General features: G+C 35.9%; 1 protein-coding gene across 1 annotated transcript in view; it reads left to right on the forward strand.

Moving 5' to 3' along the window:
• LOC129257464 (serine/threonine-protein kinase ULK4-like) overlaps window positions 1-19,568 on the forward strand; it is a 30,338-nt gene extending 10,770 nt beyond the window's left edge. The window contains exons 9-27 of the mRNA XM_064096802.1: window positions 415-572; window positions 1,158-1,383; window positions 1,688-1,936; window positions 4,164-4,210; window positions 4,610-4,688; window positions 6,054-6,239; window positions 6,934-7,095; window positions 7,713-7,895; window positions 8,261-8,388; window positions 8,659-8,798; window positions 10,113-10,234; window positions 12,451-12,559; window positions 13,086-13,232; window positions 14,342-14,570; window positions 15,102-15,256; window positions 15,541-15,710; window positions 16,236-16,334; window positions 16,621-16,803; window positions 17,539-19,568. Coding sequence (XP_063952872.1) covers window positions 415-572; window positions 1,158-1,383; window positions 1,688-1,936; window positions 4,164-4,210; window positions 4,610-4,688; window positions 6,054-6,239; window positions 6,934-7,095; window positions 7,713-7,895; window positions 8,261-8,388; window positions 8,659-8,798; window positions 10,113-10,234; window positions 12,451-12,559; window positions 13,086-13,232; window positions 14,342-14,570; window positions 15,102-15,256; window positions 15,541-15,710; window positions 16,236-16,334; window positions 16,621-16,803; window positions 17,539-17,694 — 2,928 coding nt within the window. The 3' untranslated portion in view covers window positions 17,695-19,568. The remainder of the gene's footprint in view (window positions 1-414; window positions 573-1,157; window positions 1,384-1,687; window positions 1,937-4,163; window positions 4,211-4,609; window positions 4,689-6,053; window positions 6,240-6,933; window positions 7,096-7,712; window positions 7,896-8,260; window positions 8,389-8,658; window positions 8,799-10,112; window positions 10,235-12,450; window positions 12,560-13,085; window positions 13,233-14,341; window positions 14,571-15,101; window positions 15,257-15,540; window positions 15,711-16,235; window positions 16,335-16,620; window positions 16,804-17,538) is intronic.
• The last annotated feature ends 3,834 nt before the right edge of the window (window positions 19,569-23,402 follow it).

Consider the following 23,402-nt stretch of genomic DNA (forward strand, 5'->3'; position numbering starts at 1 on the left):
TAGGTGTAATAATTTGGTACCTGATATGACGAATTTCCTAAAAGCTTGAGCACCTGATCAGGGTAGACAGGCTAATAAAGCCATGCTTAGAGACGTATTAAGCACTATATAAATATTTCATGTTTCTGTAATTACTTTTTATAGTAATAATACTCATAATGATTATAATAATGATAATTATAATAGTAATTATGATAATAATACTAAAACAATGATAATAATGATAATAGTAATTATGATGATAGCAATATCATTATTATAATAATAATAATAATAGTAATGGTCAAAATTATCAGAATAATATGATTGTTATTGTTATTAATTTCATTCCCATTCTTGTGCCCATTTCCATAATGTTTTGTTAAATATCACTCTGATTGTATGAGTTAATCTTTTTTACCTGATTGTCCCTAGAATGTAACACTTGTGACACTGTCTACTGAGGGTCGACCAGTGTCATCAATGAAAATACCTGACAACCTTATGAAAGCTTCACTCCATTCCAACAGACCTGAGTCAAGGCCTCAGAGCTCTCCGGACACAGCAAAGAAAGATCCACACTTCTTATTGAGGTAGGAGATGTTTTTCAGTTATGCAGTAATATTCATGAAATTTCACCCACACTGTAGAACTGACAGGATTCCTGTGTTAATCAAAAACATTGATCATTAGTAACATACACACACATCTCAAACATGCTGACTTTGGGAGGAAAGAAAGGAAGACTTTTTGACAGTTCTTTGCTCTTATTTTGATATGATTTTTTTAATTTTCTTGATAAATTTTCTGCACACCAATCTGGGAAATAATATTTCTCTCTATTTTTTCAAATAGTAATTTCAGCCCTATTTCCCCCTGAATTAGATTGGGAGGTCTGTTCAGAATATTCCAATATTGCTGCAATATTTCTGTATTTTTATTCATATTGACAGGGGTTCGTCAGAATGCTGTAATCTACTCATCATTTCCCAAAGGCAGAGTACCATTTATCTCTGTCACAAAAGAAATTATTGCATAACAATAAAATGATAATGTAACTTGTAAAATTACTTCATGCATTAATCAAATTGGATATCATATTATTTGCTAAAAATCTGCAACATTTGGGGGTTTTTTCCTTGACAAAATAAGTTTGACCATATTCATTTAATGATTAGCTCAAGACCAAGGACATCTCCAGCAGTACCTCCAGAAGAGCCTCTGGAGGAACCACCTCCTACCAGAAAGAAAAGCGGCAAGAGGAGGAAGAGTGATGGTGGTGTGAAGAGCAGGAGTAGATATCAGCAAGAGAGGAAGATCTCCCATGAGGACAGTCTTGATGTTGACGTCAGCATCTTCACTCAGTGGGATCTCTCTGTCTCCCCCATCATTGATAATCCAAAGGTAGAGTAGGGATGTAATGCAATGTGAAGGTGGCAGCGGTGGGATCAAGATTTTGTACTTTGTACAATTTTTCAGTACCATGTACAACACTATAATTTGCTCGAGAAGATATGGCCTTCTTAGATTATTATATCTTATTTTATTCAATTTTTAAATGGGATCATTTATAACTCAGTGAAATGCTTTTAAAAATTGTTATGAGCGTTTATCGGGTTTCACTGATCATTTGGTACGGTTTCCAGTCAATTTCAGTCAATGTGATAAACAGTTAAATGGTATCTGCATCTTCCATGTGTCTTTGCAGATTCAGAAGCCAGCATCTCTGAAGTTTGAATCACGTAGCATGGGCATTCCTGTTCACAGCAATGATAAGCTCTTGAAGATGACAGACACTGCTCTTCAGATCTACCTTGGTAACATCACCGAGTCCTTAGCTAGCAAGAGTGGGGACAAGTCAGCAGGGACCCAGAGAACTAAACTTCAACTACTCAACTACGTGGGAACTATCTGTGGGACAGGAGTCGTTGCTAGAGCGATTGCTGTATCAAAACTGGTCAGTAGATTTATCATTAGCTTGTGTTTCATGCACTAAAATTGATTTTAAATTCATTTTTAGGTTTCATGAAACCTCCCAAGGCTGTTCCATTGGTTTTCATCGTCATGTTTCATGCACTAAAAGTGATTTTAAATCAACTTTAATGTTTCATGAAACACCCAGGCTGTTGCAAGAGCGATCTAACCTGGTCATTGGCATTGCATGCACTAAAATTGATTTTAATCATATTTAAAGGTCAAGTCCACCCCAGGAAAATGCTGACTTTAATAAATAGAGAAAAATCAAACTAGCATAGTGCTGAAAATTTCATCAAAATCGGATGTAAAATAAGAAAGTTATGACATTTTAACGATTTGCTTATTTTTCACAAAACAGTGATATGCACAACTAGGGGAGTCAGTCGATGATGTCCATCACTCACTATTTTTTCTTTTGTTTTTTATTGTTTGAATTATACAATATTTCATGTTTCATAGATTTGACAATAAGGACCAACTTGACTGAACCATATAATATTAAACAAAAATTAGAATATTTCATATAATAAAATACAAAAGAAATAGTGAGTGGATTACGTCATGGTCTCCTCATTTGCATACCAGCCAGGATGTGCATATTACTTTTTTGTGAAATTAAGCGAAACTTTAAAAATGTCATAACTTTCTTATTTTACATCCGATTTTGATGAAATTTTCAGTGTTATGCTTGTTGGATTTTTCTCTTTTTATTCAAATCAACTTTTTGTTGGAGTGGACATGTCCTTTAAGTTCAGAGTAATTATCAATACTGGTAGTTAATTTATCATTGGGGAATGTTTCATGCACTAAAATTGAAAAAACAATAGGTTTCATGAAACACTCAATGCTTGTTTCATTCTAAAATTTGAAATAAATTCAAGTGTGTCTTTACACACCCAAGGCTTTTGCAAGAGCAATTTCTGTATCAAAGCCTGTTCGTAATTTTGGAATCAAGGGGTAGTTTCATGCACTAAAATTAATTTTCAATCGATTATAAGTTCCATGAAAAACCCAAGACTGCTTCAAGAGTGATTATTATATCAAAATTGGTCAGTGGATTTGTCATCTACAGGCGTTTTTTGCACTAAAATTTATTCAAAGATTAAGGATAAGGTTTCATGAATCAGCCCGGGAGGATTCAAACCATCATCACCCAGGCTTTGATACCCTGTCACCATACCCATATAGATATTTATGTATTTTGATTGTGACACGCTGTGGTTTAGTGGTTTTGACTTTAATCAGAGGGTCGTGGGTTCGAATCCCAGCCATGGTGTGTTTCCTTCAGCAAAAAATTTGCCCACACTGCTGCAATTGACCCATGTGAGTGCTGGAAACAGCAGCTCTAGCCAAAGCTTGGGTAATGATAAAAGTGCTCCTCAGAAAAGATTTTACCTAGATCAATTGCACTATGTATGTGACATTGATATATAAATGTCTCAGTAATATGTCAACAATAACTAATGAATATATACCCTGTCTTAAAATTTCCATGTGAATTTACCCATAGTAGCTAGAATGACCCTATTCACATGGCATTTGGCATTCATTATGTTGGCTCCACTTTCTGCTGTATCTTGGTGTCCCTTGCTTGACCCCAAGAGTCTTTCATCTCAAAACAAATGTCCAAAGAGGGTCAAGGGATCCTGTCTGAACAGATTCTGGTTGTGTAAGTTCCAGACAAGGGGAAAACATGAAAAGGGTTTTCTTAAGTATTTCTTTATATATATTTTACATAACCAGAATTCTCTAAGTATTTCTTTATACAATTTTATGTAACCCGAAAAATTCTCACATGGCCAACACGGTTGTTTTAGATTTAAGAAAAGGATAAAAGTAGGGGAAAGTGAGAGTTTTGGGAGAAGATTCTCGGGCGTGGCCGAGTGCAGACATAGGAGCTGCTAAGTCCGTCATTTTCGACAACGATATTGTGACTTGTTTCTTCTCATCGAGTGAAAACTGGTAATAAATCCAGCAGGAAAGAATCAACGGCAACACAACTGTGTTAAGCGTTTTTATTCCCGTGCTTCGTACAGCTTAATGGTTGCAGGCGTTTCTCCTAATTAAGACAAAGCAGACCTCATCAGGGGAAGCTTTGTCACAATGTAAATGCTGATTATTATTTGTATGATATCTTGATGGGTTTAATGCTTATCCTAATAATGAAATTATTTCATTTCTTCTATTATTTTGAACTTTATTTACAGATTCCCTGCATGATAAATCTTTTAAAGCCATCACAACCCCTTGAAATGTAAGTTTACTTTACAGACATGAATATACTTGTTGAATAATAAAAAATGTATATGAAAACAGTGTATATTTATGAACAATAAGTGATAAGAGACCTATTGCAGCTATATACAAAATTGGAATTTTCTACAAGATTTTGGAAGTTCAATGTTGTGATATATCATACTAATGTTGGATGAATAAACTTGAAATTTTCTTTTTAAAGGAGCACATAAAACGACTTACACTTATTCACCATCAATAATTTGAAGATTGGCAGAATAAATCTATACATGGCAAGGTCTTAAGTCAATCATCCAGGTTTTATCCTATAATTAACAGTCTTAATTACAGGGATAACAGTTGAGTGCAATTTTTTTTTACTGTACTAATATTTGACAATACTTTTTTTCTATGTCAGACGATGCCGATGTGGCAGGGTGTTTGGCCTACTTGCTCAAAATCTTGATGAATTGTCAGAGGATTTCCCTCTAACTGAGGTATGTATTGGAATAAAAACAGTTCTTGTAGAAACCTGGGGCCCGTTTCTCAACACCGTCATAAGTCTAACTTCTTGACTAAATCGGAGATAGTGAGCTACTTGTCCGCTAACCGTTTCACTAAGCCCTCTTTACCAAGATCGGGTACAACAACCTCACTAAATATTTATGACACCTCCGAACCTGTCTTAACTTCTTTCTTAATGACGTAGTGACATTACGTGGGTAGACTATGACATGCGAAAGTGCCTAGAAATTTTAAAATTATAATCTTACGTAATCAATCATAGTGGTTGAAATTATATCACAAAACAAGTGGGTTAATGCATTCAATGATAATTGTAATACAAAGAAACTATAAAAACTGTTGGTAAACGCCACAAAACCATTCATTTTGAAATAGTAAAATGATTTAATCGATAAAGATTCTACCACGTCAGGCCATCCACAACTGGACTCGTATTTGTTGTTTTCAGACCCCTATTAACAGTTGGATGAATTCTATCTCTAATTTATGCATATAATTTGTCCAATATCGTATCTTTCGGTATCAATGATTAAAAATGTTTTGTTAAACTATATTTTGATGACGTTTAGAATAGTAAAAGTCCGTATAGTTATCATCATTTTACAAAGAAAACTGTTATGGTTTACTTTCGTAAACTATTAAAATTGGGTCTCCCGGGGGTATCCACCTCAACGTCCACAAGTGATTTTTTAGTCATGAAATGAATTATTCATAATTTAATTTTCTCTGCAATTAAATGCTCCAGTCTTCATGGTCTAAGTGTGTATGATGCATAATTAATCTGTGCTATTATTTTGAAAAGATTTATTTCCCAATTCATCATAATATTTGCAATTTTGTCATAATTTTTCTTTTTGAAAATTATGCTATTTTGTGACTAAGGCTACGTCTCGTCTGCTCTTTTTACCGATAGTATCGATATCAAGGTATTCTAGTTAGGAAGCCTTTCGAGAAACAGGTTTAGTAAGATTGGAACTAACTCCGTGGTTGGTGGATTAAAGATAAGACTAACTTGTCCATGTGTTGAGAAACGGGCCCCTTGTGATTAAGCTTATCAGGAGTGATGTGGATTCACAACTTGTCAAGAAATTATTCCCATTTGCTGGAGAGATGAACCATTAAATGGAAGTTTGTGAAGATTTGATGCAATTGTACAAATCTAAATTATAATTTTGCCTCACCTGCATAGCAGAGTGAGACAATAGTCGCCGCTTTTCCGGTTTAGTGTAGGATATTGGTTAAAATATTACGACGATGATATCGTTGAAGAATATGTCTTTACTTTATTTGGAATTCAAGTAATTAATGCCACTTTAATGGCACTTCCATTGTATCAGATCATCACAGCACTAACAGAAGTTCTACGAGATAACAATCGTAACGCCAAGCTAAAGCAGAGTATGGTCCCAGCTATTGGAGAACTGTTGTTCCTGGCAGCTACCCATGATCAAGACGAGGCATCGAACCCTTCAAACGTACCTGCCCTGGTCTACACCATGATCTCTAGGTGCCTTAGAGAAGGGGTAAGTTGTCCTCACAGATTCTTAAACATAAATGCCAGCCGTGGTAAGGATCTGAAAATAAGTTTGAATAGTATCCAATAAAATAGCCTCCCAAGGTTTGTATGTATATTATGTATAAAAAGTATGCGCTAAATGATACTGGTAGAAAATATGTGATTGCTGAGAAATGAGCAAAATAAGCATGATATTCCTGCGGGATGATGGTTTTTTTTTCTTCCAATCAATAATGGCACACAGTCCCACATGTTTTTATTTGTGTTGGCCATCTTGAGTGTGGTTGCTTTTGGATTTCATGATTTTGCAAGAGTTAGGTTTGTGTAAACGTACTTGATCTAGATCTACAATGTTATGGTGACAACTGACAATCAACCTTTTTCATGAAACAGTTGTTTGCTACAACTACAGAAGTTTAGGTTTTATTCTTAATATAACAGGCATCATGTTTTCATTTCGATCTCATGCATTTGGGTTACCTTTTTATTAATTTCATTTTCCGTATGTTGCTAATTTATTTAATCTATTTCATTCATTTTAACCATAACCCTAAAATAAGACTATATTTCATTTCGTCATCAAATATTTCTATCTTATATGTTTGAGTTTATTCTTGTTCTATCTTCTGCTATACATAAACATGAACCAATTTGTGTTTCTATAGTGTGGTAATATTCATTTCATGGTTTTTCTTTCATAGGAGGATGCAATTGTGCAACACTTTGCAGCCAAGGTGATAGAGAATGTTGCAGCAACAAACAGCGTCCATGGTGAGAAACTATCCAGCAACGAGATAGGACATCTTCTGTGGCAGCTCTTTACACACTCTATGGCCGACACACCCAAGATATGTGCCATTTCAGTAAGTTTTTTTTATCATGTAATAGGACCTTTTATGCACTCTATTGCTGACAACACAAGATGAGTTTTAAAACAGTAAGGTGTTTTTATCATGTACTAGAACATTTTTATGCACTCTTTGGCCGACACTCCCATGGTATGTTCCATTTTAGCAAGTCATCTTTCAAATACTCTACTTTGCATTAGTTAAATTTTGCCCAAGTCAAACAGATATCTGCAGTCCCAAAATATTTGACTAACTAAAGGTAGATTTACCTGTAATATGTCTTCTAGGGAGTGTTTTATGAAGCTTCCTGTCAATGATTTTTACTGAATAATTTGTTCTATTCTAATGATAAATGATGAGAAGAACTTTCAGTGAAAATCACTGCCTATCTGCTTCATGAAATACTTCCCTGACCTAGTCTGCAGGCACAGACCCTGATTGAAACTTTGATTAATAAGTGGGTCTTCTCAAAAGATTAGCACAAATATAACTTGCTGTTTCAGTACACAAGTCATTGGCAGTGATCGTGGGCTGCATATTCAAACCCTTTTTTTTGAGTGAAATGTTTGCGCATTTTAAAACTATCCCTGATCTACCCTAACCCATTCTAACATTTCTCTCTCTTTATCCAGGCTCTATGTAGAATTTGCCGTCATTCGGTCAGCATCTTTCAGAGTATTCTGGACAAGGTTGGGTTGCCCAAGGTATTGGAAGGGCTAGCGGTCAATATCAGCCGTGTCCAGCAAGCACTGGTCACCATGTTCGGTCATCTATTGACCGAAGGATCACACGTTCAAAGAATAACCCAAGATAAGGTAAACAATAAAACCCCCAGCTCTTTTCAAGTTGTAAGAAAATAGTTTTATGCATGCAAAGGGATAGTTGAAATATTTGTATGCATCTGCCATCCAAAGGTTGTTGCTGGAGGCATCCTGTTTTGTTCTCACTTGAATTGAATGTTATCGTACATTTATTTTCAAATGAAAAACTAGTTCACTCACTAATTTTCCTTAAAACTCGATTACAAATGTCCTGCTTTTTCGAATAACACCAGACTCAGTTGTAGACTTAATGAGACATTTCACCTCATCTGCTTCTTATTCTATATATAGCCTGTTCCTAATGCTCATACTGTTGATGGTATTTAAAGATTTATTATTGGTTTCTTTCATGTTTTCAGGAGTTTTGCTTGCACGTAATGAAGTTGGTGGAGAGTCCGTCGGTGCTAATCCGTGCCAAAGCTCTCCTTGTTGTTCTTGAAATCATCAAGGTTAGCCCAGAAATGATCATGGCGTGCTGTCAGGCAAGGTATGAATATTTTTAACCAAGTAAGCTGAGGTAAAATGATTGCACCATGTAACATAGTACCATTTGACACATTCCTCTCTAATTGTTCTCATTCTTTCAAATAATTGGAGTTAAAGAAAAGAATATAGTACTTTCAGGGGAATGCAAGAATAACTTATAACTTTACTAACTCGGCTACGCCCTGTTGAATAGACTATTTTTCTTCCACCTCATGCAAAATCTTATACCATTGCCTATTAAGTATCTGTATGCTGTTGTATTTGTGTTCAGGTTGATAACTTACATGGAGCGAGACATCCGTCAACAGATGAGCAGAGGCAAGGTGGATAGTCAGGCCCAATGGAAGTATATGGACCAATGTCTCACCCTTCTCGCTGATCATCTGGTCAACCTGCTCCCTCAAATATTAGGTATTTCCCCATCCAATTTAATAAACAATCTACCTCAACATATTTCATAAAATTTAAACGCTGAGCGTGAAAAGTAGCTCAGCTGTAGCAGCCAGGGTAATTTTGCTGCATTTATTATAGAGACTTCTGATGAAGAAGTGTTGAGTGCTATATAAGCATGTATAATTGTGATTATTTTCAAATTGCGTAAATCTAGTACAGTAACAACCCAAGTCCTTGTTAGTTCTTTTCAAGTAGATCAAGAAAAGTAAAATTGTTCAAAATTTGTCCAATCAGGATTTTGGTCAGCTTTTCATTCACTTCAGGTACTTTGGGATTAAATGCAGAGATATGAATGAAACAAGGTGGATTTTTTGGGGGGCAACAATTTCCCATGGTAAACTCCAATTGGCCAACAGGTAGACTTGCGTCCTTCTTATGTTCAAATCTATACTCAATTGATTATTGTAAAAGTGATGGAAGCAACAGCAATCAGGGTCCTGTTTCATAAAGACTTGTTATAATAACAAATTTACTATCAGCCAATCAGATAAAAGGATTTCAGTAGCTTTTTACTGTTATTGTAAATTTGTTCTTATGTCAAGTTTTATGAAACAGGCCCCTGGTGTTTGAAAAGGCAAATTGCTTTTCTGGCTTACACCCAGTAAATGAGGATACATATATTTGGTCTGAAAAATAAGTCGGAAAAAATCTTGGAGTCAACAGGATTTTAACCTGTCATCTTCCACCAGGCCATCACTGGTCCATAGCACATTCAAAATGAAATAAGAACAAATTCCTCAATTCCTCTGATTTTTATTCTGGCTTGCATTCTTAGTCCTCCATGGACAATGGAAAGGGATGTTAAAGGATTGATGGTTAAGTTGGATCTGAAAAATAAGTCAGAAAACTCTTAGAATATTGGTTATACAGTGTAATTTTTTGCTGTACATATATGTTCTAATGTAATTTAGTGAATTGTATGGTAGCAAATTCGTCCACAAATTTCTTTATGTGAACCATTTCAAGGGATCTATCAAGAATTATTTGTTGAAATCTAAGTTGTAGGTCACAATTTGCTAGGACACTATTTTATTGCATGTGACATTTTACTCAAAGTATTCATGTCAAGTATAATTCAGCAAGTGCAGTATGCCAGTTATTAGAAACTAGCTTGCATGTTGTTAGATTTTGAATCATTAATTAAAACAAGACTACTCATTTGTATTCATTATTTGTGTTTGCTGTTTTTTGTTTAAATTGTTTTTTTTTCTTATTCATCTCTATTTGAATAACTTTACTAAGTGGTCTGTAAATATTATCTCTCATTGTTAGGTGATGCTGAGAGTAGTTTAGCTGCAGTATCAGGTCGGAAGCATCCCTCTACAATACAAGCTAAACAGCTCAAAGGAAGTCTACCTCTGGTCTCATTGGCTCTACATCTTATTACAAGTCAGGTTTGTATTTATTCTTCTTCTTTTTCTGTTTTTAGTACAGATCATTTTGGGGGGTATATTCGTACTGTTGAGTTTTGCCAGGGACCGGCAGATGCAATATACCAGGTGAACACTAACTCTTTGACGATTAGTGTATTGGTTTTAAATGTGGATAGGTTGTGACTCTCCTATACACATGGCCAACATTTGCATCCCTTCCGATTGGTGGAGTGTTTTCCAACTGCATTCACACTTGCACTGAATACAGTGGTGAGGCACACAAAAACAACGCTATAGCAGCAGTTTTTGTCTCGCCTGCATAGCAGAGCGAGACTATAGGCACCGCTTTTCCGACGGCGGCGGCGGCGTCAACATCAAATCTTAACCTAAGGTTAAGTTTTTGAAATGACATCATAACTTAGAAAGTCTATGGACCTAGTTCATGAAACTTGGACATAAGGTTAATCAAGTATTACTGAACATCCTGCCTGACTTTCAGGTCACATGACCAAGGTCAAAGGTCATTTAGGGTCAATGAACTTTGACCATGTTGGGAGAATTATTTTCAAAATCTTAACCGAAGGTTAAGTTTTTGAAATGACATCATAACTTAGAAATTATATGAACCTAGTTCATGAAACTTGGGCATAAGGTTAATCAAGTATAAGTGAACATCCTGCTTGAGTTTCAGGTCACGTGACCAAGGTCAAAGGTCATTTAGGGTCAATGAACTTTGGCCAAGTTGGGGGTATTTGTTGAATTACCATCATAACTTTGAAAATTTATGGATCTAGTTCATGAAACTTGGACATTAGGTTAATTAAGTACCACTGAATATCATGTGCGAGTTTCAGGTCACATGACCATGGTCAATGGTCATTTAAGGTCAATGAACTTTGGCCATGTTGGGGTATTTGTTGAATTACCATCCTAACTCTGAAAGTTTACGGATCTAGTTTATAACACTTGGACATAAGAGTAATCAAGTATCACTGAACATCCTGTACGAGTTTCAGGTCACATGACCATGGTCAAAGGTCATTAAAGGTCAATGAACTTTGGCCGTGTTGGGGGTATTTGTTGAATTACCATCCTAACTCTGAAAGTTTATGGATCTAGTTCATAAAACTTGGGATATAAGAGTAATCAAGTATCACTGAACATCCCCTGTGAGTTTCAGGTCACAAAACCAAGGTCAAAGGTCAGTTAAGGTCAATAAACTTAGGCCATGTTGGGGTAATTGCTGAATTGCCATCATAACTTTGAAAGTTTATAGATAGAGTGAATGAAATGTGGACATGGGTGTAGTTGATAAGTCTTAATTCACCGTTCAAATGTCATTTATGGTCAATGAACGTGGTATTATGTCATTATATGAATGGTGTTTTTGTGAATGATTATCTTATAGTAGTTTTCAAAGTTAGCACTGCTGCTATATTAAATTGCGTAATGCAGGCGAGACTGCCAGAGGCGTTCCACTTGTTTGTTAGATGTCTTTTGTTTTGAGCGCGACTTGAACCCACTCATGTTGAGATCATATAATCTTTTCCGAAACTTTTCCGACTGAGCTACACCGCTGCTCCACTTGTCTCAATTTTTTCCTGCCTCAATCTCTTCTTTCTTTCTTGACTCTCCTTTTCCTTTTAGAAGTAATTTCTTTCTTTCTTGCTTTCATCATTTCTTCATTTATTGTGGAAGGGACATAGTGCCGGAGTTCTGACTCTTGACTTGTAATCAGAGGGTCATGTGTTTGAATCCCACCATGGCTTAGCATTCCATGGCAAGTCATTGATCCACACTTGGCCATTGTCCACCCAGGGTGCCAGGTATGATACAAAAGGCAATGCAGTGTTGGTAGTGTATAGGTATTGTCAGTGGTGGACCGTGACCCAGAGGAGACAATGATTGGAGGGGCACTGTATTGTTTGTGAACAATGCTGTGCCCCTCCAATGCTTTGTCTCTTCCGGGTCACAGTCCACCACTGGGTATTGTTTCAAAGTCTAACCTTGTCTGCAGTTTTAGAAGAAGGTATCGATTAGAATGGCATATAAAGTGATGTCACTTGATATTTAGAAGATGTAAATACTTTTATTTGCTTCCTGTTTGTTTATGAAAAATGATTTCTCGGACAAATAATTACTATTGTTCTTATTTTCATCTGAATGTTATGGTTGGTTTGGATAAAGACGCATGCAATCTAATAAGTATATCATGTTGCTGTATTTTTTGTTTTCAGGTTTTCAGGCCAAGAATTGTTGGTGAGAGGTTTTTGTCCAATATTGGTGCCCTACTGACTCATGTCAAATCAATGGATTGTGGAGAAACAAACATAGAACCTGCAATAGGTAAGGTTTCAATGAACTAAATAAAATACCATGTTCAAACTTTCAATTCTTAATTTAAAAAAAAACCGAGAATCTATAATTGGGAGAGAAAAAAACATAAACCTGCAATAGGTAAGGCTTCAATAAAGAAATAAAAATGGAAACTAAAAATAGAGTAATGCTAAATTCAGATCAAATTTCCAATCTTTGATTTAGACCATCTTCAGTCACTAAACTTTACAATTCATTAACATTTATTACCATAGGATTCACATTAAGAGTTTAAAAGAGTTGCAATTAACTCTTCAAATGGTTAGTAAACAAACTAGGATTAGACCACATGGGATGAGAACAAATGAAACATAGAAAAAGTGGGTAGACCAAGTGCCAATTTATCACTTGTTTTTTTTTTTTTTTTTTTTTTTACCTCCATGACCAAATTGGATGAGACTATGTGGGATGAGACCAACAAAAACTAGACAAAGCAGGGAAGACCAATTGGCAATTGACCTATTGTACATATGCTTTTATTTTAACCTCTTCCCAGGGATGTTAGGCATCGTGGAGTTCAACAATATTATCCTGTCCATTCTGGAAGCAGTCACTCAGCATCCATCAATCCTAATGGAGCATCATATAGAGGTTATTGATAGTATCCTCAATCCTCTAGCTACTCTGGTCGCAAGTAGAAACGGTAAGATCCTTTCCGAATCCACTCTGAATGAATCTAGGTTTATATTGCTTTACAAGTTAATTGAGAAGATAGATAGATAGATGGATAGATTGATAGATAGATGGTTTAGTAATAAAAATCAAGACATCATCGCGGCTAAGGCCGAACTGCAATGTATTTTCAAGGTAATAATGACACACACAAAATATTCAAACAATAACACAGATAATTACAAAATAAATAATACAGATAAAGTATGGTATTGAAACTACTTGTGTTGTGGAATTCTAGAAAGAAATATTAACTTAAAGTGGATTGTGTGTGTGGGAAAAGGGATGAAGGAAATGTGTAGGTATATTGTTTTACCTGAAAGCAGTCACTCAGTATCATGGAGCATCATATACAGGTCATTGATAGTATCCTCAATCCTCAAGCAAGTAGAAACAGTACGATTTTTTTTTATTCACTCTTCGGCCCATTAAGAAATAGTAGCAATTGAATGCGGCTCTAGAAATTACACAAACCTGATTTTCACCAGAACTGCATATTTAGGACCTGTTGTATGTTGTGTTTCATAATTCTTACAAGTAAATTGAAAAGAGATGGGGAAACAAAACTATTTCATTTTTGATAAACAAAATGCCTTGATCTTATTTTTGTAAATTACATTAAGTTTAGTTTCCAAGTTCTTAAATTTGAAATAACATCTGAAATATACATGTAAAATTTTATCTATGATGACGTATCTTAACTGAATATTGGATTCAGAGTTCTATGTTTTGACTCATACCTAAAAAATGAAATATTATTATGATATTTAAGTCAATGGATTTTAGATTGCAAGTTCAAAATGTTCATTAAAGCAGTTCTGAAATGAAGTGTTATTGTGATATTTATGTGTTTGAACTTTAGATTCCAAATTCTAAATATTGAATAGCATTTCAAAAATATTATGTTATTGACGATTTTCTGAGAATGACATCTCATGTGGTGGTATTTCTGTAAATTAATTTTGGATTCCCGGTTATATGGTTTGAATAATACCTAGAAAATTAAAAGTTATTATGATGTAAGTGCTCACTTTAGAGTGATACCTAAAAAAGGAAATATATCCTTCTATTTTCTTTCAGATGAGACCCGTATGTTCTGTGTGCGTCTGTTCGCTGAGATCATCTGCTTGTTCCTAAACCATGACAACCTTACAGAGAATGGAGCCATCACAAACCCGCAGCTTCTGACTGACATCACGTCACAGATTCTACCTAGTCTCCAGCAGCTTCTCGTCGATGCCGATCCTCTACCACTTTATGCACTCAAACTCATACTAGCTCTCATTGAAACAAGCCCCGCCTTCATCAGGTAGGCAGATCCTACTCCTCATAAATTTGTTGTTAATCTCTCTCTCTCTCTCTATCTTTATTTCTATTTTGTTTTTGTTTCTCTCTGTCTCTGTTATGCTATGTCTCTGCCTGTCTCTCTTTGTCTATCTCTCTCTTCTCATTTTGTTGCTCTTCCTCTCAATGTTTATCTCTCCTTTTATCTCTGTCTCTGTCGCTCTCACTAACTCTGTCTATCTTTCTTTGTACCAACTCTCTAGCTCTGTCTCTCGTTCTCTCTTTGTCTATTTTTCCTCGTAGCTATGTTTCTCTATTTGTCTCTCTTTCTCTCATTGTCATTCTCTGTGTCTATATCTCATTGTATCTCCATCTCTGTCTTTCCTTCTGTCTCTGTCAAAATATATCTATTGGTTTCTTATGGTTCCTAACGGATGTTGAATATCCTTTACCTATGCAGGAGCAATGGGGATATATGTAGGGCATCCATATTGATCTGACCATCAGTCACTGACTAATTATGCTGAATAATCAAATTTTTCTTTTCTTTTCATAGAAAAATGGAAGAACTGGAGCTCGTACCGGTGCTATTTCAAGTACTGATAGATCATAGGAACAGTCCCACATGTAGCACCATACGTTATGTTATCTCAGTGTTAAACTGTATGTTAGCAGATACCAACACAGACATGCAAGGCCTTTATGATCAAGGTAAGAAATGATAAAGTAAAGCACGGCGCACACTATGCGATCCGATGCAATATGATTTTCAAAGGTACTGAAAAATCATTTCATATGAACATCAAAACAACAAACATACATCAAAATCAAAATTCCAATCTGTTTCGAGCCTGCCTGTAGGAATAAAAGCAAATTCAATCTAAATCGTAATGTTGTCATCTTCTGCTGTGACCTGAAGCCAATTTGGACTTTATTCTGACCCTGTAAGTATTAGAAATAATATTAATATGAATATTCACTTGATATTTTATCAGGTATTCAGGATCACATCAGCATTCTTTTTGAAGACGTCCAGCGGATGTACCTATCAGCGGAGGACACCAAGGTGGATTCCAAGTCACTGACCCTTCTTATGACGGGTCTTCTTGATCTTCTACATACCTTGCTCAAACACATCGCATGCATCGTCAGGAGTGTACTACAGGTATGACCAAAACTACTTTGTTGATTGTAATAGGACATGTCATTATGATAAGGTTCAGTTTCAAGCAAATGTCTCATGAGCCACTGTCAGGGAGTGGAGTTCACAGCGGGTTCAATGACTTTTGCTGCAGCGGCAATTGCTCCGCTGAATTCCACACACTAATGGAATCGCCAACTTCAACCCTGAGTTTAACACTATACCCTATCCTAAACGTAGCCCTAAACCTAACATAAAACCCTATTGCAATCCTAACCCTTAACCCACATCTTAGACTAAATTAAGCCCGGAGCAATTCTCGCAGGAGCAAATGTCTTGTCACGTCACGGTGGTCCTCAAGGTTGGCTTCAAGGGTAATTATGTGACCTTAGCCTTGCTTATCTTTGGCCTTCTGTTGCACTGGGAAGGAATTCCTCAATAAGCTGTGAGCACTGAGATCAGTGGCCTCGCTTAGCAAGATGGATGTGTTTGCAATATGAATAACTCGTATAATTGTTATTATCATTATTATTATTACTATGTATGTAGGCCAAAAAGTCTGGTAGTAGCGCAGACACACAGGGAGCGGAGAGAATACTGATGGCAAACAAACCCTTGGTCAACTGTAGTCTCATCATTATTAGACTGGTAAGTGTCAAAGAAAGTTATCAAAGAAGGCAAAAGCCTTTTAAAACATAAAAATTTTGCAGAGTGAACTACTTCCTCAGTAGTAGAGTAGCCTTTGTAGCAATTCATTAGGCACATATAGACATTAAATCTTGTGTGATATCCACTGTACAAGAACTGAATATTATTATTATTTTTTAATTGTTCTGAATTATTTTTAGTATTAATGTTGTTGTGATTATTATTGTTAATCATTTATGTGCTGAAGTAAAAACTAGTTTTAAAAACATATATGTCTTTTCCTCAGCTTTGTCACAAGGATAAAGAGATCCATACGACGGCCTGTGAGTGTCTCTCCCTGATTGGTCAGCTGTATGGAGGGGAATACCCTACGTCATTCTCATCCGATAACTCACAAGCCATGGCTAAAGCTCTCCAGACCTTTGATACCAAGAGACAAAAACTGATCCTCAGATACATCAAGAGAGTGGTAAGTATTATAAGGCAGTGATTTTAACTGCCTATTGTTATTATCTACTGAAATCCTTGCATCTGATTGGCTCAGAGTAGATTGTCAGTGAGAATCAATGATTTTTTTTTCATGAAACACTCCCCTGATCTCTGTAATATGGTGAATAAAAATGTCTACTTCTCATGGATTTGTTTTTAATTGTGATTAAAAAAATAAGTCATTTTTCTCCCCCGCAGCATACTGATGCACAATTGCACATCTTTAGGTTTTTTTTAAGTAAATGAAATCTAAATATATTGATCTGTTTTACATTTGACACGACATATGCACCCTGCGACCTATGCACCTGCGACATTTGCTCCGGTCTTAATATCTCAGAGGGAAAAGGTTTAGAGTTTTTGGTTCAGAATAATGTTGGGTTGGGTTTTATGTTTGGCTTAACGTGCAGATTTTCTATCGGAGCAATTGTCGCCGGAGCAAATGTTATGGAACAGCTTCATAGGGATGGGGGTTGTAATATGAAAGTATTTGGTACAACTTTTTTGGCCTAATTTTTAGTGGGTCCTTAAATGCTACTTAGCAGGTAAACAGACAAAAAAAAGGAAATACTTCTATAAAATTATAAAAAAAAAAGTTGTGCTTTTCCCCAATAGGAGCCAATTCAACCATTTCCTGTGTCAAATATTTCAATTTTGATAGCTTGTAACAATAATTATAAATCAATCTGTTATGGTATATCTTCTTCCATTGTAGGTATCAACAGAGACACACCATATAGAGCATCTTAACACCGAGGGCACCGTTTTGATAGAAGCATTAGTGCGTATGAGACAGACGGCAAGCTCACATGCTGATGTGGCAGTCTCTTCTCTTGCAGCGGATATCCTCAGGGTTGTGGGTGTACAATAAAAACATGAACACTGATAGCGCAGTTTTGATAGAGGCATTTATAGTGCACATAAGACAAAAAGCAAGCTCACATGCTGATGTAGTAATTTCTTCTCTTGCAGCCGATATCCTGAGGGTCGTTGGTGTACAGTAAATAATGAACACTGAGGGCACTGATTTGATAGAAGCATTAGTGCGTATGAGACAGACGGCAAGCTCACATGCTGATGTAGCAGTCTCTTCTCTTGCAGCAGATATCCTGAGGGTTGTTGGTGTACAATAAAAACATGAACACTGATAGCGCAGTTTTGATTGGGGCATTGGTGCATACGAGACAGAAAGCAAGCTGACATGCTGATGTAGTGGTCTCTTCTCTTGCAGCGGATATCCTCGGCTTGTTGGTGTACAGAAAAGGCATGAACTCTGAAGGTGCTAGAGACAGACGCCAAGCTTACATACTGATGTAGTGTTTTATTCTCTTGCAGCAGATATCCTGATGGTTGTTGGTGTACTATCAAAGAATGAACACTGATGGCACTGCTTTGATAGAAGCATTAAACTGTATGAGACAGACGGCAAGCTCACATGCTAATGTCGCTGTCTCTTCTCTTTCAGCAGATGTCCTGAGGGTTGTGGGTGTACAATAAAGGCATGATCACTGGAGGTGCTGTTTAGATAGAAGCGTTAGTTCCTATTAGACAGACGACAAGCTCACATGCTGATGTAGTGGTATCTTTCAGGGGTTAGGGACACCCAAGTCATAATATAATGGGGTTGTGCCTCACAAAACTTCGTAATGGGGTCCAAGGAACTGGCTACTATATATGAATAAAATATATTTTTTGAGGAATATGTTACATAATGGGGGTCTTTGGTTATGGCCAACATTTTTCCTTTTTACTGTACAATATGGTTTTGCTCACCAAATCACCATTCCCAAGGCTGGTATGCATATGATTAAATATGTTTTCTTTTTATTGTCTCTTCATATTTTTTGGCTTTTTTTGCTATTTTGTTTCTGACGTTTGTTTCTGTAATGGTTTATTGTAGTGGTTGATGTCAGTGATTTCCAGCTTGTTTGAGTGCTAATGCTAGCCGTGCTGCTAAAACCTTGTATATCAAAATATAAAATGCAAGATTTTTAGAATTGTTGACATTCATGTAAGTAGCAACCTTCTTATTCCTAGAAAGAGTTCTTGGTAGGAATTAGAAGACTGTTTTCGAACAACATAAGGTTGCCACCATTATCATAGTTCTAATAAACAGTTTATCTGAGCTGATATCTTCAAAATAAAAAATAAAAAAATACTTGCATTTCATAATGAAATTCAGAGGGTAGTAAGATGGGAGATGACTTTTTGCAATAATTTGAAAAAGTGTATGATTTATTGTTGATCACAAACTGATCTACTGTACAGTCATATATACATTGTTGAATATGTGTAAGATAGTATTTGCAAGAAAGTACTATTGTATTCCCTTTGAATCTTATTTCCCAAAGTAGGTTCTCTGCATTGGGTTGTTGTCGGTTATAGAGGAAATTTTTTCCCATTCAACCATTAGCCGCCTCTTTGGCACAGAAAAATAAATCGGTGATTACACTTTGCCTTTTCAACTTGCCTTCAATATATCTTAATAAAAACCATGTAGGATGGTTATTTTGTATCCATAGATGTATTAAAGTGTTGCAGTACTAATTTATTTATGGATTGTTTTATATGTTATTGATATGCATTTGGGGTGTATAATACATATTTATGATGAAAATGTAGATAATCTTCATTGGAGTCGTGTGAATATATTTGCAAAATTGAATTAGAGCAGTGTTAAAATAAGTAAATAAAATATACAAGGAAACGTAGCTAAATACGTTTTCCCTGAAACAAATAATTGAATCTTTTATTTTTTGTGTTTTGTTGTCACTTGTATCAAAGCCAGTCAAATAACATGTTTTGGTAATGGTTCAGTGGTGTGAATTTTAGTGGGACCACCATTCTTTCATTCCAACACATTTGTAGTGATCTTTACTTAACTTTCAATGATGCTTTAAAGCTTCTTTCAATAATGTCATTTTTTTTTATAATGGCACTTCAAACACTTTTCAAAATTTAGACAAAAGGTTTCATCCTAGTATGTTTTTTCCAATTCCAAGCTTAAGAAATTGTTTAATACCAAAAAGGAATAATCACATATTAGCAAACTTTTTAGACTTTCTGTATATTTGACCCCAAAAGATAAGATTTTAAAAGTCAGCTTTTACACAATTGTTCTATGAAATAAAGTAGCCTTTGCATAAGTCGGCCTCCATAAGCTAAATAATTGCCTTAGTCATAGCAGTTTCTTTCAGACCAAAAGTATGCAAACACAAGTTATTCTCATTTTCTAAGTCAAATTTTGTCTGTCTCGACCAGATATCTGTGCTCCCAAAGTATTTTACTTTGGGCAAATTCAACTATAATTTCATTTTTTCAAATCAATTATTCAAACTTTGAAAATGGATAAGCTTGGAATTAAATATTTATGAGCTGTAGAACAGATAATGCCATTCAAAACTTGCGATTTCTCTCCCTCACTCACCCCTTATACCTGTATTTCTATACTGTTTTTACCCTTCCATTCTGTTTTTCCAGCTTATCCTTCTGTGTACATCATCGATCTTTCACATCTCCAGTCTTTATATTATCTACATTTTTTTTCTAACTCCCTAACCCCTCTCCTATCTGTGCTCTTGAATCTCCCCCCCCCCCCCTTTCTCTCTTCTATGATTCACATTTTCACCCTTTCATCCTTTTTCTAACCAATTCCTCCCTATGCCTCCTGAGTCCTCTCATCTGTCACAGTGGAATTATATGATACTATTCTCTTTCCTTCAGAGTAGTAGATGTGCCATTGATGTGTACAGCTTTGAAATAGATGCAACGAGAGAAATGATGATGCATAGAGGTATGAAATAGATATGCATATCTGCTGAAATAAAATGAATAAAAATAAAGATGCAATTCAAAGAGATAAAAGGTTCAAGGTGATGAAAGGAAAACAAGTGAAAATAATTGTAGGTTGTGAAAGTACCACTGGATATATTGGTGTCGAGTTGATAAGGCACATCGGATAGCTGGGGTTCAATGCTGAGTGTGAAAGGGGTTTTTCCTTATTGTCTTTGAGTTCATTAAAATGCATGCTTTAATCTATGGCCCAGGGTAGTTGCTTTACAACCAGAAAAATTCAGGTGAAGCGATGCAAATTAGTCATAAATTCCAGGCATGTAGATGTCCATAATCAAGAGCTTTAGTACAGGGTATTTGGGACAAACATGCCCAGCCTTTGTAAGATGAAGGACCCACTGCCTCTGGCAGCCTTTCTGTCATCTTTGAGTCTTATTTTGTCTTCAGTTTCACCACTTATGTTATTTTGCCTTGTTCGTTCATCCGAGTTTGTAAAAGCAAATAGCACCTCTGGACAGAAAGATTTAAGCAGTTATTTTATAGATCACCACTGGTGAGTTGACTTATAATTTTTTAAGTTTCCAAGGCTAGGAAGAAGAATGATAAAGAGATGACAAGAAATTAATATCTCTTCTATGTTACTTCAATTAATGTTTGCTATTTTCAAACAATGTTGGTACATATTTATTGAATCATTAATCACTATGTCTCAGTATCGTCAGTAGCAGAGACAAAGTTCAAAGACCCGCGAGGCATGATATCTTAGGCTGGGAACTGTGACTTGGCTTGAGATCACCAGGCATTGTGTATAACGTATACGAGGATGGGCTGTGATACAGGCGTGAGAAAGAGATTTAGGGGATGAGCAAGAGTCCCTTCACGGCTCAGGTCTTACGTACAGTCTTATGCCTAATGCGTGAGACTTGGTATGTCTGTCGTACGAAGAATGGTAGAAAATGACTCAGAAAAGCTATTTCTCATTGCTTTATAGGTTTGTAATTGTGCTTTTTATGTAAGATGATACATTTTAAGGTAATGGAGAGATCTGGAAAGCAGAGAGGTTGATTTCTTAATTTACTTTGAATTTGGATGGCACTTAGTTGGGGGCAGCTAGGAGTCTCCCCCACCCCGAACCTCTTCATTCAGTGATATTTTGTAGCAGTGATCCCCCAGTGGACTCATCATCTAGCAAGCTTAACTTTTTGCATGCTAAATTAATTCTGGGGGATAATAATGATGTGTGTATATTTTCTATGAATCTAGTTTTCCATGTTGCATCATTGATACTGATATCTATTATATGGATGCCCAATAAGTAAAACAATTTATTAGAATTCTCCATTGTAAAGGAGAAAACTAATTACCATTTTTTATTTTAATTGCACAAATGTGTAAAATTAGCGTGCCAAGAACAGTGATGTATAATTTTGGATATGGGAGAAAGGGAACTTTTGAACGTCACATTGACAAACTGTTAGATTAATGAGAGATCAATAACTTTCACAGCAATGTGATTAATGTAGTATTTTGATATGGTTGGGGTGTTTTGTGATTTTATCTTTTATAATAAAAGTATGACTTCTTTTTAGAAGTTATCATCAAAGCCATAGTCTTGAGAAGCAAGAAGTCATACTGGTATTGAAAAATTAGGAGATATGGTATTCAGTTATCGGGAAGTTCCTCTATTTGGAGAAATTGAAAGATATTGCAAGGGATAAGTTGAATCCTAATAGATCCTTTGAATTTGAAAAAATGCATGGCATTTGTTGAACATGTATTTCTGTATACCCGTGTGACAATATCCCCATCTTACTTTGTATCAATTTTTATCAACCCCCCCCCCCCCCTTCTCATCTCATCTAAAAATTCTCCTTTTTATTTTTCTCTAACCTGTTCCTTTCCCATTCATCCTTTCCACATCTACCTCTCATCTCGAAATTCTCTTACTTCTTTTCTGTTACCTATCCCTCAGTCATTCCTCTCCCTCTCATCGTTTTCTGTAGCCTGTCCCTATCTCATCCCTCCTCTTCACATCTTCTCTCTCATGTTTTCTCTCACCCCTCCCCCTTGTGTTTTTGCTCACCCCCTTCTCTCTCTTGTGTTTTCACTCAACCCCCCATCTCAATATGCTCCCCTTTTAATCTATTATCTCAGCCTCCCTCTCTCGATCATCTCTTCTTAATATTTTCCACCCTCCCCCTTTTGCCTTAAACTTTCCACTATATATCTCTTCATTTTCTCACTTTCAACTCTACATTTTCTCATCTCAGTCTGCTCAAAATTTTCTTCCTTGTGATTTCTCTAAACCACACCCCTTGTCGATTCTCACCAGTTTACCTCTCTCTCTCATCTCTCTACTTCCCCATTTTATCTTCACCCAAAGACCCAAGTGTTACTCAATGAGAAAAATTTTCACAATCTTGCAGTAAACACCGGTTATCAGACCAAAAAAATGAAATAGGAAAAATACATTGAAAAATCAAAGCAAAATCAAATAAAACAAAACTTTCATCGGTGGATTACCCACCCCCCCTTCTTAGATTTCCACTATCAATAATTGCTTTGTACATAATGTCACTGACGAACACCAAATGGGAGGTTCAGAACACCAAAGAACCCAGAATATGCATTTTAGATAATGGAAAACTTTCAATAAAATGTACCTTCCTCCAAATTAGGGAGTTTTTGCCCTGTAACCCAGGACAGATTCAAGAACATAGAAAATATACTAAAAATGCCCGTCAAATGACCATGAACAGCTGGAAGGTCTTTGTTAGTGATAGGTGA

The sequence above is a fragment of the Lytechinus pictus genome, chromosome 3 (genome assembly GCF_037042905.1).
Source record: "Lytechinus pictus isolate F3 Inbred chromosome 3, Lp3.0, whole genome shotgun sequence".
NCBI classification, from domain to species: Eukaryota; Metazoa; Echinodermata; class Echinoidea; order Temnopleuroida; family Toxopneustidae; genus Lytechinus; species Lytechinus pictus.